This window comes from Ciconia boyciana, chromosome 23 (assembly GCF_034638445.1).
Source record: "Ciconia boyciana chromosome 23, ASM3463844v1, whole genome shotgun sequence".
NCBI lineage: Eukaryota > Metazoa > Chordata > Aves > Ciconiiformes > Ciconiidae > Ciconia > Ciconia boyciana.
The window spans coordinates 3,092,113-3,109,397 of record NC_132956.1 but is presented as its reverse complement, the minus strand read 5'-3'; the positions used below and the strand labels follow the sequence as shown (position 1 = coordinate 3,109,397).

General features: G+C 54.9%; 1 protein-coding gene across 2 annotated transcripts; it reads right to left on the bottom strand.

The window, feature by feature from the left end:
• Positions 1-506: 506 nt before the first annotated feature.
• KLHDC8A (kelch domain containing 8A) lies at positions 507-17,050 on the bottom strand. 2 transcript variants are annotated; one of them, XR_012039557.1, is made up of 8 exons: positions 16,724-17,050; positions 8,679-8,737; positions 8,057-8,489; positions 6,325-6,489; positions 4,824-5,039; positions 4,326-4,427; positions 3,508-4,107; positions 507-525 (listed from the first exon to the last, which is right to left on the bottom strand). XR_012039557.1 is itself a non-coding variant. In XM_072844928.1 (7 exons), exons 3-7 carry the CDS (start codon positions 8,430-8,432, stop codon positions 3,914-3,916), a joined length of 1,053 nt encoding a protein of 350 aa, XP_072701029.1. In that variant the 5' UTR covers positions 8,433-8,489; positions 8,679-8,737; positions 16,724-17,050; the 3' UTR covers positions 2,794-3,913. The 2 variants fall into 2 exon arrangements, 1 of the variants encoding a protein (XP_072701029.1); XM_072844928.1 differs by lacking the exon at positions 507-525 and having other exon boundaries at positions 2,794-4,107.
• Positions 17,051-17,285: the final 235 nt, after the last annotated feature.

Here is a 17,285-nt window from a genome sequence, read left to right as displayed (position 1 = left end):
AATAGCCTGTTCAGGGCAAGAGGCTGTAACATACTCAGTGTTTTGAATTATGGGTTGATTTTCCCTGGCCTCTGGAGCAGTCGCATTAAATCTCTTATTCCATGATTAACTAGCAGAGCTCCTCCAGCCCCATCTTGAGCTGCTCTGCCATCTGAGCATGGGCTGCTCTGCCACCCAGCAGAACAGCTCAAAAGCATGCTTAAAAGTTTAAAAACTTTTCTTGAAATAATTAAAGAAGATTAATTTGAAAACACAGCCAGGTTCCTTCAGCGGGGGTCAGGCACCGGCAGAGCCCAGGAGGCCCCGTAGCCACATCAGGGACCAGGCTGAACTCCAGCCACCAAAAGCCAAATCCGAGGGGCCGTACCAAGCTGGTGGGCTCCCACAAGCAGAGCCCAGCACAGGGACAGATCAGACCTACCCTCTAATCCTAGCTTTTGCCACTGACCACATAATTATGAGTACAACTCTTCTCACCTTCCTGCTGCCTGGTTACCTCTCTGTGTTTGCTAAGCCGTTTATGATCTGCTGGTAAAAAGCAAACGACATTATTACTAGGGAAAGTGCTTCAATTCTTCAGGTACAGAGGTCTCCGAGTGGGTGTTATCTGGAAGCATCGTGCAGCGGAGGCGTGCTGGAAGTGTCTGAAGTCTTGGCAGCTGCCTTTCATGGCAGATTTTGGGGAGAAGCCAGCAGACAGAGGGGGAGGTGGCTGCAGAGCGCGCTGGGGGTCACGGCGAGAGCTCACGGCTGCTCAGGAAGCCCCCCAGCCCCTGAAATTGGGATAGTCATGGAAACAAACTCCTGGGAGAACTGCTCAGGGTGGGAACTACACCTGGAAAAGTCCAAATGACATCTAGGTTTCAAGCTCTTGTAAAAACCTAGCTCTGCATAGCACCACCATGGGGAAAAGCACCCCCAGCCAGGAGCACCCCACGCCACAGAGCGACCTGCCGCTGGCTGGGGACACAGCGGCTCTGGGGACACGCCAGGGATCCTGTTTGGTGATGAGAGCTTGGGTTTCACTACAAAGGCAGCTGACCTGGACCTGCTTCTCTCTATGCTGCAACTCAGAGGGCTCCTCTTTCTCTCCCTCTCTAAATGCTCGGCGCATCCCCAGCTTCGATTCCTGACTATCTCCCCCCAGCCTTGTCCCCAGTCCCCGACATCTCTTCATTAAGTCCTAAAACGGGTTTATTCCCATGACGCTGCTTTGTCTGTCACTCTCTTCAGCCTTTCTGGAGGGAGAAAGCAAAGGATCACCCCCAGCTGTGCTGCAGCCAGACAAAGGGAACGGATTCCTCCTCCCCTTGCTCCAGCTTAACAAAGCCAGCGCAGCAGCACCGAACCCCAAGCCTTGACCAGCGCGGCCTTGCTGCAATGAACAGGGCTCAGGGCTAATGAGAAAGCAAGAGCAGAGGAGCATCAGGCTGTGCTGTGTGTGGGAAAGGTTCCTTAAGGACAAAGGAAACCACTTCATTAATAGCTAGAGACTCTCGGCTGTGCAGAGGCAGCTGAAATGGAGATCTGCCGTGCCAGGAGACACGGGGTTTGTTCTAGAAGAGTAGAAGGCTCCCTCTCTCCCTCCAAGCCTCCTCCATCCTCCTCCAATTTTTACAGTTCAAAGGGATGTTTTACTAATTAGCCCTCTGGGGTCAGGAGGCAGCACCCCCAGGGCAGCGCACGCAGAGAGGGGTGCTCTTAGCACCTTCCCTCAGCTCTGCTAGACCCAGCAGACCTTTAATCATCCAGGGATGCCGTTAGACAGAAATGCCTGGCCCCGGGGTCCCGCTCACCGTTTCCCTGCAGCTTCACCCCCCAGCAGATCTCACCCTGGAGCCCTCCCCAACTGCGCTATGTCCAGATGGTCTCAGCTGGGCTCCGTGCTCCTCACCAGGGGCCTGGAGCACAACCCAGCATCGCTGCGGGCAGCTCCTCCACCGCGGCCGGAGCGGCACGCCTGCGTCAGGGGTAGAGCTCCTTCCTGCAGTTCCATATTTGCATTTATCCAACCTTCCAAAACACGGTGCCTAAACGAACAAAGCCTCAGAACCACAGATGGGAACATGCCAGGGGATGGGGACAGACCCTGCTATGCCAACGTACGCAGCCAGAGACAAGCAGGTGGGATGTCAATAATTAGCGAGCAGGTCGTTAGCTGCGGAGCCGGTGCTTTTCCCCTTTCATCTGAGCGAGGCGGCACTTTGAGATCAGAGAGAGGGGACTGGGAGCTGGCAGGGCTGCACTTCAAAAGGAGCCACACGCCTCGCCGCTTCCTAACGAAAACCGGCGGAGAGGAACGGCCCCCGCGGCCCGCGGGAGCGGCAGGAGCCGGCCCGGAGCAGCGAGCCTCGGGGGGGATGCAGGCGGTGGGGCCGGTCCCTGCCCTCCGGCTCGCCCGGGGAGCGCGGCTCAGGGCCGGGGCAGCCCCGGGGAGCGGCAGGCAGCGAGCCCCGGCCCCCGGCCGCCCCTGCCGTTGCCTCGGCCGCCGCACGGTGTCCTCGGTGCTCCGCCGCGGCGGGAGCGGGTCCGGCCGCGGCGGGAGCCCCGCAGCTGCCCCCGCACCCTCCTGCGCAGCACGGAGGGGCTGCCACCGGGAAGCCCCCCTCCCACAGCCCGGGAACCGCTTTAAGAGCGGAACGGGGCACCTTGGAAAGGAGCGAGCGATGGGGCAGCGGCCAAGGCACGGGGCACATCACCGACCCCAGCCCCGGCTGCCTGCGCTGGCCCCCCTCTCCCCCTTTTCGGTCTGGGTCCCACCTTTTCGTACAATCACAGCCCTGACGCAGCCCCATAGCGCAGACCAGGCTTCTCCGAAGACAGCTTTTAATGGTGCAACTGCTACAAGCTAGAATTGTAACCCGACGGTTCGGACAGCCCTCCTGCAAACTGCCCGGGAAGAACGAAACCAAAGAGGAGGCGATGGCCGGAGTCTTCTGGCTTTGCTGCCAAAGCCATCGCCAAAGCCACAACCCGGCCCTGGGGCTGAGAGCACTTAGAACCAGAGCCAGGGCTCAGTTTTGCTCCTTTCTCCAGGGCTGAACAAAAGATCCCGAATCATTAAAGGAGCTAAAAACGGAGTTGGAACGTTGTAGGTTGAGGCCATCTCTGTGCGAAACCCAGCAAAGGCAGTACCTGTGCTAGTCCTGTGCCAAAAGTAAGGTCTTCCCTCTAGCCAAAACAGTCCCTTGGGCATTCATCCCTCCCAGGAGCATTGGCAGCCCCTTGCTCCAGCTCGTGGCAAAGTGACAGTCAAATGCTACAGGTTTGCAGGAAAAGCCTTGCTATGAAGGCAAAAGAACGATCCCCTGGATCTGGCTGCAGGTTAGGAGTTTCCCTTGTTGCAAGCCCAGGGGATCTGTGCAGGGAAGCACGCATAGATTCCAGGGTGCTCGAAGAGGGCAACATCACATCTGTTCTCTCTGAACCACCACCGACCTGTCTGGATACTCCTAACGCCTCCGAACCTGTCGCCTTTGGTCAGGACGGCAGCAGGGAGATGCTCACCCAAGTCCTGATCTCCAGCGTCCTTTCTGCTGGCAGGAGACATGGCACACCAGCGCTGCGAGCAGTTCCTTCATCTGGGTTTCCCTGTAGAGCTCTGAAGACAGCTGGAGGGGACCCCTGGTCAAAGCGCACCTTCCCTCCGTGGGGCTGGAACAGCAACGCCCGGGAGGGAGAGGAACAGCAGCCCTGGCTGCAGGCTCCTGCCGGCCACGGCTCCAGAGCAAGGCTGGGTTTAGCTGCCGGCAGGCAGAGCCGAGCTGCCAGGCTCCCAGGGCAGCTCGGGTGCTGCTCACCCAGCCTCAGCGCTGCCGGGAGCTGCCCAGCACCACCACCACCACCACCACCACCACCACCACCACCACCACCGCTGCCGGAGGGGCAGGGTCCTCTGCCGGGCAGGAGCCAGCTAGGAATCGGAGAGGCAGAGGGCCTCCACGGCACTGCTCAGGCCCTGGCTCACCCCGCCAACGGCCAGCAGGCAGTTCTGGACCACGATGCTGGAGCAGGCGCAGCGCGGGGTGGGCATGGGGGGCAGGCTCTCCCACTTGTTCTTCTCGGGGTGGAAGGCCTCCGCGGACTCCAGGACGGTTGGCTGGTTTCCTGGAAGCACAGATTGAGGCATCGGGTCACCTGGGAAGCACCGGCAAGCATCCCTTGTCTGCTCTGGGACAGTGTCTGTGCTCTGGACCCCATCCCCTTATGGCATCCATTTTCCCTGCTCCCTGAGGCCAGGCAGGGCCAGGATCTCTCCCCTCTGTAATGATAACACATGACTCTCATATGCTTTTAAAGCGTTACCACCATCCCCAGTGCCTCACCTAGTCCCCCAGCCACAACAACTCTGCCTTTCAGGTAGCCAGCCACGAAGTCTGCTCGCCTTTTCTTCAGGTAGAAGGAGCGCTCCATCTTCATCCAGCCACCTGGGAGGGACAGGACAGACCGGGCATTACAGGAGCATCCACTCCTGGGAAACCATCTGCCTCTCTGACCGCCTACTTGCTTGGAGAAGTGCAGTTTTGCTGCGGCACCTTGGGGTAATAAAACCCCATGACACAGGGGTCGGCTTCCTCACCACCACGTCAGGAGGGAGCTGTTGAACCCAGCTGCCTCGGGACCATGGTTTTCCCCTCTGCTGCCTTGACTTGTTAATCCTGACTGCCGGCCTTCCTCTCTAGGCTGGGCTCAAGACACCAGCAGTCCCAGGGCTCAGCAGATGAGAACTCTGTGCTCTGCAAGGACAGCAAAGCCCCAAAGCACAGCCTTGTGTGCCAACCACTCTGCTCCTCTGGAAAGGACAGAGCTGGGACAAGCCCCACCTTGTTCCATGTCAAACATGTCCACAGTCCTCATGAACTTGGGCTGCCGGTAGAGCCGTCCCTGCCGCAGGCCCCCGAGACTGAAGAGTTTGTCTTCTGTGGGCACGAAGCTGGAGAAGGCTCTTTTGTTGGGGATGTTGGGAAACTTGGTCCACGACCTGGTCTCTGTGTCAAAGACCTCGAAGGCATTGATAGCGTACTTGGACTGCCTTCCACCTGGGGCAGGGAGATGGAAAGAAAAGGCTCAGCTTGGTTCACAGCACCAAGCCAACGGCAGCAGGAACCAGAGGAGCCTCCCAGGGCAGGCTGAGAGTGAGCTGCCAGCTGATATGATGTCCCCAGGTCTCAAGTCATCTGCATGAGGGCCTGCTGAGCCAGGTAACTTCTCACCCTTGCACTCCCTCTCCTTTAACTGCAGGTTCATGACATGAAAACACTTCATTTTTCAGTGCATCACATCCTCCGCTTCCCTCCATGCCAGCAGCAGCGGGTCGCTAGCAGCGGAAGGTGTTTAGTATGCACCGGTTTAATCAAGACAAATTCACAGCAGAGCAGGGATCAGGGCTCAGGGAGCCTTTGCAATTCAGATGAGTTCAGCTCCAGTGCAATCCAGCAAGCCCTGGCCTCGCTGCCGAGCTCCTGACGGAGCAGGAGAGCCAGAGCAGCTGCTGCTACCACCGCCAAAGATGCGTATTATTCTTCCACCCATCAGATGCAGATGAATACAGCTATTCTCAGCTCAGATGGTCAGCGTGCCTTTGAAGGCAGAGCCTGTGCTCACTTCTGGGCCCACAAACTGTTTGCCAGCAGCAAGCAAACTGCAAAATAGATCAAAGAGTCTTTTCTGGTAACCCCTAAAGAAAGCCAGGGCTGTCTGGCGGTTTGAGCAATCAGGACTCCTGGATTTGGATCCTGATTTGGCCACGAGCTAACAGCAACATTTCTCTGCCTTAGTTTCCCTTTCTGTAAAGCAAAACTAATGAAAATTGTCCCCTGCAAAAGGCTTGGTCCAGCATTTCCCAGCTACAGCAGGTCTTTCCTCTGCCAAAGGCAGAGCTTTGTGAAGCAGCACGGTACTTTGCCGATATAAAATGCATAGAAGTATTTTTACTCGCTAGTTGAGTCCAAGGGCTTTTAGCGCAGTCGCAGGACCGCAAAATTGAGCGGGCAAAGACCAGCTGTACCCTCGGCTGCCAGCAGCCACAGATGGGCCAGGGGCAGGAGAGGCCACTCGCCTGGCACAGAGCTGCCGCAAGACCTGCGAGCTCCCAGGGCATTCAAGGGTGCAGGGTCTCTCATGGGTGCTTGCTATGGAGCTGTGAATCCAAACCCAAAACCAGCCCTCTCAAAACCTACAGCTGCAAGCTTGGTATCTCTGAATGAGAAAGCAGGCAGGGATGGAGAGGAGCATTCCCAAAAGCCTCTTCCAAGGAGGTTTCTCAGTGCTCAGATCAAAGGAGCTGCTGCCCGAGGAGGAGGAGGAGGCAGGACTGCTTCTTACCCAGCACGTAGATCTTGGTGCCTCGCAGGAAGGATGTGGCAGCGTACCTGGGTGTGGGCATGGCCGCCAGCGACACCCAGATGTCCTTGAGCATGTCATAGTGCTGCAGGTAGTTGTGCGGCCGCAGGTCAGATCCCATCCCACCAGCCGCATAGACTCTGTAGTCTGGACAGGGCCGAGAAGCAAAACAATCCCACAAAATTATTATAGGAAAGCATCAGAAATACCCCCCTGCAAAAACGCACGTGCCATCATACGATGCGGACCAGAACTGTTCACTCCTACCCGAGTCCCTGTGTGTGTCCCAGGCTCCCATCCGCGGGGCAGAGGGGAATGCACCAACCTCCCGGTCCCCGCAGCAACGCCGATGCTCTTCCCCCAGCCCCGCTCCGCCATTCAGGGGCTCCTGCTCCTCGGCTCAGCTCCTGCTTTGCCCCCCCGAGGTCTGGCACAGCTCTGCGACCTGGACCGGAGGGCTCAGAGCCAAGACAAGGCACTGAGGCTACTTGTTCCTCACCAAATCTCTATCAGCTGTATCCATCTCTGGCTAATGGCAAACCTGTCTCTCCAAAACAAAATCCTACCTGCACAGCACCCACGTTATCTCCTTCAATAAGCGCTTCACTCCACAGACAAGATTCAGGAGGGCAGCGACAGCAGCCTTGCCCTCGTGGGCAGCCCTTTCAGCTGCCTTGTGGCAGCTGAAAAAGCAGAGACCAGCCTGCACGCTGCAAGGATTTGGGAAGCTATTTCTGTTCCTGGCCTCTCACACCAAATTGACCCTGCTGTATCACTCAGGCAAGCTTATACTCTGAGAGAAAATCATCTCCAAGATGGTAAACATTATTTTTAAACATTCCTTGATGGTAGCTTTTAAACCCACTTAAGCAAACAAACGAAACGGCTTTCAAAGAAGCTGCCTGGAGATTAAATTCGTAATCCCAGGCACGGCGGGAAGCTGGCTGACCTCAGGCACGCTGCTTGGGAACACAACTCCCAGCCCCAGGCTCTTCAAAGCATGGCAGAGCATGCTAAAGGAAATCAATGCTCCACATCTCTGCTTAGAAACTAAAAAATGAGATGGGCTGATAAGGCAGAGCCTCACAGGCATTTAACAAACCCCATTTAAGGCAATGGTTAAGCTTTCGGAGGGGAGCTACACGGGAGGCCAGCAGCTTCCCCTCCTTGTACAATGATTTGAGCCCATGACGATGAAGCCGACTCTCTCCTGGCTGGTGCTGGGTTTGGACCAGAGATGTCTCTTCAAACCAAAGCTATTCTGTGGCTCTGAGACCTTCGCCTCAGGTCCTATGCTCACCCAGCAGCACCGTTCCTATTTTTTGAGCACCTGCAGCACACAAGGACCAGAATTTGCTACAAAACCCTGGAGAAGTTTGATTTGAGACCCTGGAGCTTGGATCTGTCCGAAATACCCCCGGGTACCAGCACAGCCATGGCCCTCCTGGCTCCAGGGCTGACAATACAGACCAACCCCCAGGTTTATCTGTTTCTGGCCACCTACAGATCTTTAGCAGGTTGGGATATGACAAATACACGGGGTTCAACTTCTAGAAGCACAGAAAAGCATTTGGAGAACAACATAACCCCGTGCCATTGCCCAGAAAGCTTTTGTGCCTGATGCATCAACCGATGCTAACCCTCCCCATCCCACCGCCCCGCAGGCATCCCCCCCTGCCCTGGAAGGACACAGCAAGAATCGAACCCTCCTTGCCTTTTGCCGTCACCGAGATGCCCATGGCTGCCTCTCTCAGCGAGTTCCTCTTCTTCCACTTGCCCTCGTCTATGTTGTACATCTCCACTATCTTCAGCGGCATCTGATTCACCCCAACCCCTCCTATCACCATGATCCGCTTGCCCAAGGTGGCCACGGCCACCCCCGCCCGGGCCGTGGGCATGGGGGGCAGCGAGGTCCACTGGTCAGCCTCGGGGGAGTAGACCTCAAAGCAGTCCATGGGGATGCCGTTATCATCGCAGCCCCCGATGGCAAAGACCTGCCCGCCAGCTTCCACCAGGGTTGAGTAGACCCTGCGGCTCGGGAGCGGGGCGAGGGTTTTCCACTGGAAGTCTTTGGTATTAGCTAGCTCCATGGTGGCTGGCGGGGCGAGGCAGCATCGGTCCCTGCCCGCGGGAGGGGGCTGGCTACGCTGCAAGACAGAGCAGAGAAGTGCCAGGGAAAAACAACAGAGAAACACGAAGTGCAACCACCGTCCTCCCCCTGGCAGAGCTGCAGGCAGCCAGGAGCAGAGCAGGGATCGGAGCATCCCATCCGGCAGCCTCCCGCAGCCACCAGTCCCCTCTGCCACCCCCCGACACAGAGCAGCAGCAACCGGTACCTTTCATTGCACCTCCATTAATCCTGCAGCTCCAGATCTGCCTCATGCAGAGACCAATCCTAAAAATAAAACAAAACAAAAGAGAGGGGAAAAAAAAAAAGCAAGAGAGGTTGGAGTCAGTTTGTTATCCTGTTTCCTGAGCATCCCCACCCCCAAGCGACATTCAAACTGAGGAGGCTGCAAGCCGTCTGCTCACTTCCCTGGCTGTTTTCCTGCCTGCTGGGGAACTTTTCCTTGCGTCCTCCTTCTCCGACCTGATTACTCTTCCTGACCCCTGTGTACATCCTCCTGCAGACCCTGGGCAGGACCCGCTCCAGCAGCCCTCGTCTGGGAAAGATGAAAGCCAGCACTCACCCCGCCAGCCCCGACCCATGGGCTGGACCACCGAGCTGAAAGGGATCCAGAGAGCAGCCAGGGAGGAGAGGCACAAGCTCTCACTGGAAACCCACGGTCTTTTTCTTGTCTCCTCTCTCAGAATGGCCGTTAAGCATGCAGATGAGATTAATTAGTGCAGGAGGACAGAAAGAGGGCAAACGGAAAGGAACAAAGGCAGCAGCTTGCTCGCTCGCCCAGCGTGGAATAAGGTGTGTTTTGCACTGAGCATCTCCGCCTTCATTGTGTAACTGGGGTTGTTTAACAATTGCCCTTAAAACACGGTAAGATTTATCTTTACCCTTGCAGACGCAGCAGCCTCGCCCAGCACATGCTGCCTGCACGCACATCTGGAGACAGGACTGTAGGGTAGAGCAAGCAGTTGCCAAAAAACCCCAAAGGCGGCATACTCCTGGCTGAGCACTGCTCTGGTCTAGGACAGCGTCGTTCCCTCTTCTCCCCATGCACAGACTCCTGAGAATTTTCCCCATGGATGCCGAGGTCCCGCTGATACCCTGAAAAGAGCTTCCCTGGCAGTAGAGCAGGGCTGGCTGGCTCTGCTTTCCTGTGGACCATAGTTTGAAAGTCCCTGGAGCAGAGGTTCACTCCTGGACCCATCTTCTCTGCCTCCTGGCTGACACCCAGCCCAGGGCCGGTGCCTCAGCCCGTCTGCTGCTTGGGGTTATTTTTTCTTCTGATGCAGCAGCGTGGATGTGGGTGGGATGCAAAGAGCCAGCTTGCTCTCTCCTACCTAAGATACCTAAGCACAAATAAAGCAACCAACACTTATGGTCCTTGGATTTCTTAAGGGGATGGACTCCCTTCTCCCAAAAAGGAGAACCAGACTTGTTTCCTGCTGCTTCATCTGCAGCAGAGAGTAAACAAGTAGGCTCTGCAAAACTCCCTGAGCCAGGAACGGGTCATCTCCACCCCGCACCCCGCTGCCTTGCCCTGCCGCAGCACTTACTCCCCAGGTCTGACCATAGCCCTTCAGCTCTGAGCCCTCTGGCAGCCGGAGCAGACAGAGCCTGTAGCTTAGCAACAGCCACCCACAGCCGCCTTTCATCACCCGTCACTTCGGATGATCCGGCTGGGTATCCTGATGCTTTCTGGGGACCACAGCATGGAGCAATGATGCGGATCCCCCTGGAAGGGGAGAAGCCCCGGGGTGCACCAGGCTGCATGCAGGGCAGGGGCAGACGGGCTGTTGGTACTGTACCCCAGACTCATCCCGCGTGTAGCACGCTGGGGATGCCACGTATCTCTCCTATACATTCATGCCCGTTGTGTTCATCAGGTAAGCAGGGAGACAGAGGTGGCCCCCGGACCACAGGCAGGGCCAGGGTGTTTGCTGTTATCTCAGGCAGGTACAACGCAGCATCCCCAGAAACTCCTCATCTCTGCCTCGGGGCTCAGCCTGCCAGGACCGAAGCCTGCAGGGCCCATCTGAAGGGGAGATCAGTTTCCACAGTCGTGTTAGTTCCTACATCTCCTCTGGAAGTGTGAATCAGAGGAGGGTGTGGAACAGCATCAGTGAAACAGGTCTCAGACAACTGGACTGAGATCCCTCAAAATTAATTCACGTACAAGTCTGAGCTGCCATGAAAACTAATCAGTCCCAGCAGGGCTGTTTATTTTAACTTATTCTCCCAAATAAATTTCAGTAGTCAGCTAAACATCATTTATTGCATAAAGAATGTGGTGAATAAACCCATAAACACTCCTTGGGCTGTAACCCTCCAGCAGCAGGGCCCAGTGCGGGCACATGCGCACATCCCCGGCACCGTGGGGGCTGCAGTACAAAGGAACACAAAGCAACAATAAAAAGCAGCAGCAAGTCAAGCCACACTTCGCATCTTTCCAGCAGCTGAGGAGAAAGGGACAAACAACAGACTAGATCACCCGCTGCGGTTCTCCCCTCCCTTCAGTCCCTTGTCATCTGATGTGCATCACTGCCTGCAACTGGATCAGCTCAGGGATTTTTGCCTTGGCAGTTTAAGCAGCTCTGGACTATTGCTTTCATGAATAATTTATTTTCTTTCCAGGTGAATTTTCATGCATTACCATGGACAATTCCAGCACGGTCCAGCAAATTAGAAAAGCAGAGCCAGCTCCTATTTCCAGGAGCATGACAGAATTGCATCCTGACCTCTAAAAAGTCATTTTTCTGCCCTGTGCCTCAATTTCTTCAACTATAAAGTGCAGTCCTGGGATGAGACACAATCAGCATCACTCAAATGTCTGACAGAAGCACAAACTCACGGCTGGTGCCAGTTTCTCTGCTGCCACTAAGGTTATCCAAAGCTCAAGCATAGTTGTCTAAAATTGCCTAAAAATTATTTTTCAACATACCAGCACATGGAAATGGCTGAGTATTTCTGTGGAGTGCTGGGCAGGTCCTTCATGAGAACAGGCAGAGCAGAGACCTGCAAATTCAGCCCACTTGTGGTCCCAGACAGCAGGGACCAGCAGATCCAGAGAGCCACCACCCTCAGCAGCAATGCAAAGCTCTGCCTGAATTCAGCTCCCTTGGCATACACATAATTTGCTATTCTTCTCTTTCACGCTCTTCAAAGAAAAATCAAGGTCAGTCTGAAACACCGTACCCACACACTTTGTCTCCATCTCTCCGGCATCACCTGAATCTCGCTAGAAAGCCGTGCCAGCGCTGTGCCGTAGGAGCTGGGAGCTGTCAAAATGTGCTGACCGAACACCCCCGTGCGCTGCAGCCATGTTCTCCTCCCAGGCAGAGGGAATTATCACTTAATTATACCAAACAAATTGGGAGCATTAACTTCTTTTTCTTAAGTGGCTACATTAAAATCAAAATGAATGGTAATTGCTTTTCTGTCAGAGGAGAAGGCAGGCACGGTGCTAAGCCCCCTCCAGGGCCCAGCCCTTACCCTTGCAGGACAGAAATCCCTGCTTTAAGAGCTCAGGGAGCAGCACAGCACCCACACACCCCCCCAGGGTCTTTGCCAAGTGGCTATGGAGCATGGCTGGGCAGGGAGAGCCCCGCAGCACCCACCAAGAGCGGGACAGGGCTCGGGTGGGAGAGGGGAACCTCTCGGTGCATGGGGCCGAGCTCCCTGTGCTCAGATGCTCCCTCCAAGGAGAGGCCATTCCTCACCCCGCAGGTTTCATCAGGCTCGGTTTAGAGAGCTCCTGGTTTAGTGGCATTTATTACCTGCAATGTTTTGTAATTTATAAAAGAGATACGCTGGCGGGTATTAAAGTGATAGACAGGCTGAACAAGGGAGAGAGATCTTGGTGCTGCTGAGTGCGGCTGCTTTCGCTTTCCTTCCTATCTCGCCTCTCTCCAGGATTTAGAAGTTTTGCTGCTCGAGGTTTGAAAGTCCCTCAGCTGCAGAGGGCCAGCGCACGGCCCAGCTGGAGCAGAAATCTCCAGCCTCCGGCCATCAGGGTGTCCTTTCGCCTGATGCACTACCCTAAATATTGCATTGCAACGCCACTGCCTGAGCATAGAGTGAAAAGGGGTCCTACTGACACCTCTCCAAATCGAAGGAAATGCAAAAAGGCCCAGAAGATGAAAAGCCACTAAGATCTTCCACTCCCAAATCTTCTATTTTTAATGCTCATGCTGAGGGTATCCACCCCCAAGACATCACTGTACACACCCCCAGCCACGCTTACGCGTAACACACACACTCCCTCCAGGGAGGGACTCAGGGCTAGAAACAGAAAGAGACCCCTAATACTGACCCAGCCCGAGGCAGATACAACTCACTACGAACTGATTCCTGTACCACGTTTGTCCAACTTGCTCAGAAAAGCCTCCAGCACTTCTGCAGCCCCAGCAGCAGATCACTGCTGTGCCACAGAGCATCACCCGCTCAAGCCCTCCCTTCAGGAACAGTGTTCATTTCAGGGACACCACAAAGATCCAGGAGACAACCATGCTTCTTCCTGGCATCCCATCACAAGTTCACCTGAGCCATATCCAGCTGACCCTCAGCTCTGCTGACTTCAGTAGTGTGCCCACAGATTTCCATCACCGGATCTGGGGACGGGTCAGACCCGGGACGCCCGTCACAGCCCCATGGGGAGCTGTGCTCCCAGAACATCCCTGCTCCCCATATCATCTCCCACCTGCCAAACACCCACATATTCCTTGCTGTCACCAGGAGCAGGTTAAAACAGAGACACAGACAGCCATCGGCCTGATAGAGAAGCCTATTAAAGAAACTACTCCTTTGAGGGAAAAAGCTCTTGTACTCACCTAAATGTCACGCCAGATAAGCACGGGGCAGTCCTACCGTGTGCCAGCCAACGCGAGAAAAGGGGCTGCAAAGCTGAGCTGAAAACAGCCTGACATCCAGCCAGCATCGCTAGCCAGAGGGGTAAAGATTCCCACTGCTCTGGGGACAGGCATCACAGGAGAGGCAGGAACAGGGGCAACAATATGCTGGAAATAGCACACAAACACCGAGAAGAAATCACAGCCCCTGCTCCTCAGCACCAGGCAGGAGCGAGCAGCTTCGTTTCAGCTCTGCCTTGGCTGCCTGCACTCTATTAAATAAAGAGCAGGGAGAGATGACACAGCACAGACTCAATGAAGACAGCTAAAAGGAGATGATTCCGTGCAGGGGACCCGTTTCTGTCCCGAGGAACAGTACCAGGCCAGGAGGGGGGACACGGAGTGGAGATCCCCAGGAATTTCACCCGCTGCCAAGGAGGGGTGTCAGGCACAGCCCAGCTCTCCCCTGCTGGCCCGCTCCCGACTCTCTTCCCACTGCAATTCCAGGTTACAGCAACACTCGGGTGCTTTCCCGGTGCTGCTCCGGGCACAGGATCCAACACACAGTTTGGAGCAGGGACCAGCCCCCGGGAAGCATCAGTCCCCTGCGGCTCAGCTCTTCTGCTCCCAGCTGACGCCAGACCACTCGACACCGCTCGCCTGCTCCGAGGGGCACAGACGGAGAAGGCGAGAGGTGCCAGGTACGGGATGCCCGGGATGCTGCATCAAGGCCCAAGCACGCTTCGCACAGGCAGGCTCTCCTGGCACCTTCGTACCCGCTCTCCCCAGGGCTGGGTGCTCGGTGCACCCACGCAGGGAAGCCGCTTGCTCCCAGGTCAGCTGGGAACGGGGCAGGTAGGGACCCCACATCTGCCCCTCCTCAAAAACCCAAAGGTAACCACCTGCAGCTGGAGCCGCTTGATATCACAGAAACATCCCATATTGCTAGAATCAGGGATTTTCACAGAATCGTTTAGGTTGGAAAAGACCTTTAAGATCATCGAGTCCAACCGTAAACCTAACACTACCAAGCCCACCACTGCACCATGTCCCTAAGCACCTCATCCAAACGGCTTTTAAATACCTCCAGGGATGGCGACTCCATCACTGCCCTGGGCAGCCTCTTCCAACGCTGGACAACCCTTTCAGTGAAGTAAAATTTCCTAATATCCAGTCTAAACCTCCCCTGGCGCAACTTGAGGCCATTTCCTCTCGTCCTATCACTTGTGACCTGGGAGAAGAGATTTTGTCAAAACAAAAAAACAGCAAGTGATGAGAAAGGAGGGTAAACATGATGATAATTTTCTTTATGCTGTTTTCACCTATGCTGGAAGTTAGCAGGATACAGCGCATCTCAAATAACAAATCGAAAAGTTTCAGATGCGGGAGCAGCACCTAAACTTCCCCATTAATCGCTGTAATTGAAGCGAGCTGCTTTTCCTCCTAGAAGCACATAAATGTCATGGTGTAACCACCCTTTGCACTGTCAGATAAACACTAGCACAGCGTGAAGAGGCCCCATCCCTGTGGGTTCAGGTACCAACCTTTGCTGTAAAATAAAATAAAATAAAAAAAAAGCATCCTTATTTCAGCAAAGACACAGCCAACAAGAAACAACGTCCATGGAGGCAGATTTTTCCAGGAAGCTCTATGTCCACATTTCCCCTGCTCAGCACCCAGAAGGGACCCAGAAATCCCTCCTCCTCCAGGGAGAAGGCTCACTTCTCTGCCACCCAATGAAGAACAGATTTGCAGAGGAGCCCAGCACCCCAAAACCCCTTCGTACAACAGCCCAGAGTGCTCAGCACCCCCACAGACACGGCTCTCTTCAAACCCTCACCACTTATTCAAGGTTCTTAGTGGGATCAGGATCTTTGGAAAAGTCTGGCACCTTTGTAACATCCCCAGCACAGAAGCCTGAGCTCCCATCCCAGATTTCTTGGGGACACTCGCTCTCATTTCTTGGGGACACTCAGAAAAAGATATAGACAGCCTTTCTATAAGCTTTGACTATTATACAGTCCTAGCCCACAAGGTCATGTAACACCAAGTCTAGGTTTTCAACTCGAACTTTTAAGCAGAAAAGGCTTTAAAAAAGCCTTTGAAAACTGGGGACTCTGGTGCCTTTACTTCTCCCTTGCTCAAACCCTGGCAGCTGAGGCTTTAAACAGAACATGCATGAAATTTTCAGTCTGGTATTTCTGACCTCTCTTCACACTGAATCAAGTTTCCTTGCCATAGTAACAGCTACCCAGAAAAATAACAACAAAAATATCCACTAGTTCCCTGCCTTTCTCTGCAAATTACCCAGCTGGCAAAAGAGACTGTTTAGTTATAAGGAAAGAGGAAAAGCATTGCAATTGCAAGAGAATTAATTGTACCAAGCAAAGAAGAAGCACGGCAGCACTCACGAGTAGCTCGTTACATTCCTTCTGTTCCTGAGCATCTCTCTTTGCAGACATACATAGGTGCGGTTTGAACACGAAGACAGCAGGCTGTGACCGATCCGACCCCCTCCCCAGCTTCACCCCTTCCCCCCATTACCAGTCCCTTGAGATCATTTCCAGCCTCATCACGCCAAATGCAATTTCCTGAGGTTGCTAAGAGGAGGAAGGCAGAGAGGTCGTGGAAGGAAATATTCCACAACCAACAGCACAGCCGTCGTGCATCAGAAGGATGCCAGGAGCTTTAGCAGGCTACGGGACAGGCAGAAAAGAGGTTTCATTTTTTGGCACTCGTTAGTGCAGGGAAAGAGCCCAGACCATCCTTTTTTCCTGGGTGGGCTGAAGAATCAGCAGAACAAGGTAAGATTTATTCACATTGCAGTTTATCTCAAGCGAGAGAGTTATAATTTCATCACGAGAAAAGGTAACCCACCTGCGAGACTGAAGGGCACCCCTTCCCCAGTCCAACTCCCAGCAGCATCCCGCATCTCCTCCCCTTGCCCCCGAAGGCTGCCTCTGCTCTCTGCACAAACAGCTTCTCTTTTGCATGGGTCAAATACAGAGGGGCTTTTTCAAGCCCTGCAGCCTCACTGGTTACATTTATAAAGCTCTTTTTACTCTGTATTTAGGCTGCATCTCTCCAGAGGGAATGTAAAGAGCTTGGGCCAGATCTCAGCTGGGGGTAGCTCGGCACACACACCCATCGCTGCCGGCTCCCAGGGCCTGGTCTGGGAGAGAGGCTGAAAAGACGGGATTTGGGGACTATGGCAGGGGGGAGTAAGGGAAAAAACATCCTCCTTAACCCACTTTTTGGGGGAGAAACACAAACTCAAAGCTTTGTTTCTGGTTGCTCATTAAAAGCCTGGCCTGACACTGGGATCCAAGGCATCCCCCCCCAATAACCCACTGACCTCCAGTGAGAAACTCCCTCCCTCCTGCCAGGAGAGCTCGGAAAGCATGGATGTACTCACAGCTCCCGGGAAGCCGTGCCAAGTCCAGGTGGAGCATGGCTCTCTGCTAGAGACCCTCTTCAACTTGAGCACCCAAATCCCCGGTGCCCGCAGAGCATCCCCTCCTCCCCAGCTCCCTCCGTCCCTCCCTGCACCCCGCAGCGCCGGCGAGGGGGACGCAAGCGGCGACGGGAGCAGCCGGAGCTGGGAGGGCTGCGTGGGAGGGATGCGAGGGGAGAAAAAAAAAAAATCAGCATAAATCCAGCAGCCCTAATCTTCACCCTCCCGGAGATGTAGGACAATTAAGAGGGAGAGTGTTTCCCCATCTGGTCTTTTCCTCGGTGCCGGCAGCCGGGGATGCGCGTGCGTGCGTACACGCTGCATTACCAGACCCATACTTAAGCCTTTTATGGCTCCCCACGCTTGCACAGGATGTTCTATAACAGCGGCTCTCCCCCCGCCCACCCTCCCTGCCTGCAAAAACAAAACTCCTAGAAAAGGGAGACAGACAGACAGAAATAGGAGCTGCCTCCGAGAGGAGGCAGAGACGCAAACGTGCTGCTGCGGTATTCCCCGGGCTGCG

What these genes read in the sequence shown, in the direction of transcription:
- KLHDC8A (XM_072844928.1), bottom strand. Translation starts at nt 8,432, where the DNA reads ATGGAGCTAGCTAATACCAAAGACTTCCAGTGGAAAACCCTCGCCCCG. An exon ending in CATCTCGGTGACGGCAAAAG is followed by an intron (nt 6,490 to 8,056) that starts GCAAGGAGGGTT and finishes GGCCCTGTCCAG; the next exon opens with ACTACAGAGTCTATGCGGCT. An exon ending in CACCAAGATCTACGTGCTGG is followed by an intron (nt 5,040 to 6,324) that starts GTAAGAAGCAGT and finishes TCCCTGCCCCAG; the next exon opens with GTGGAAGGCAGTCCAAGTAC.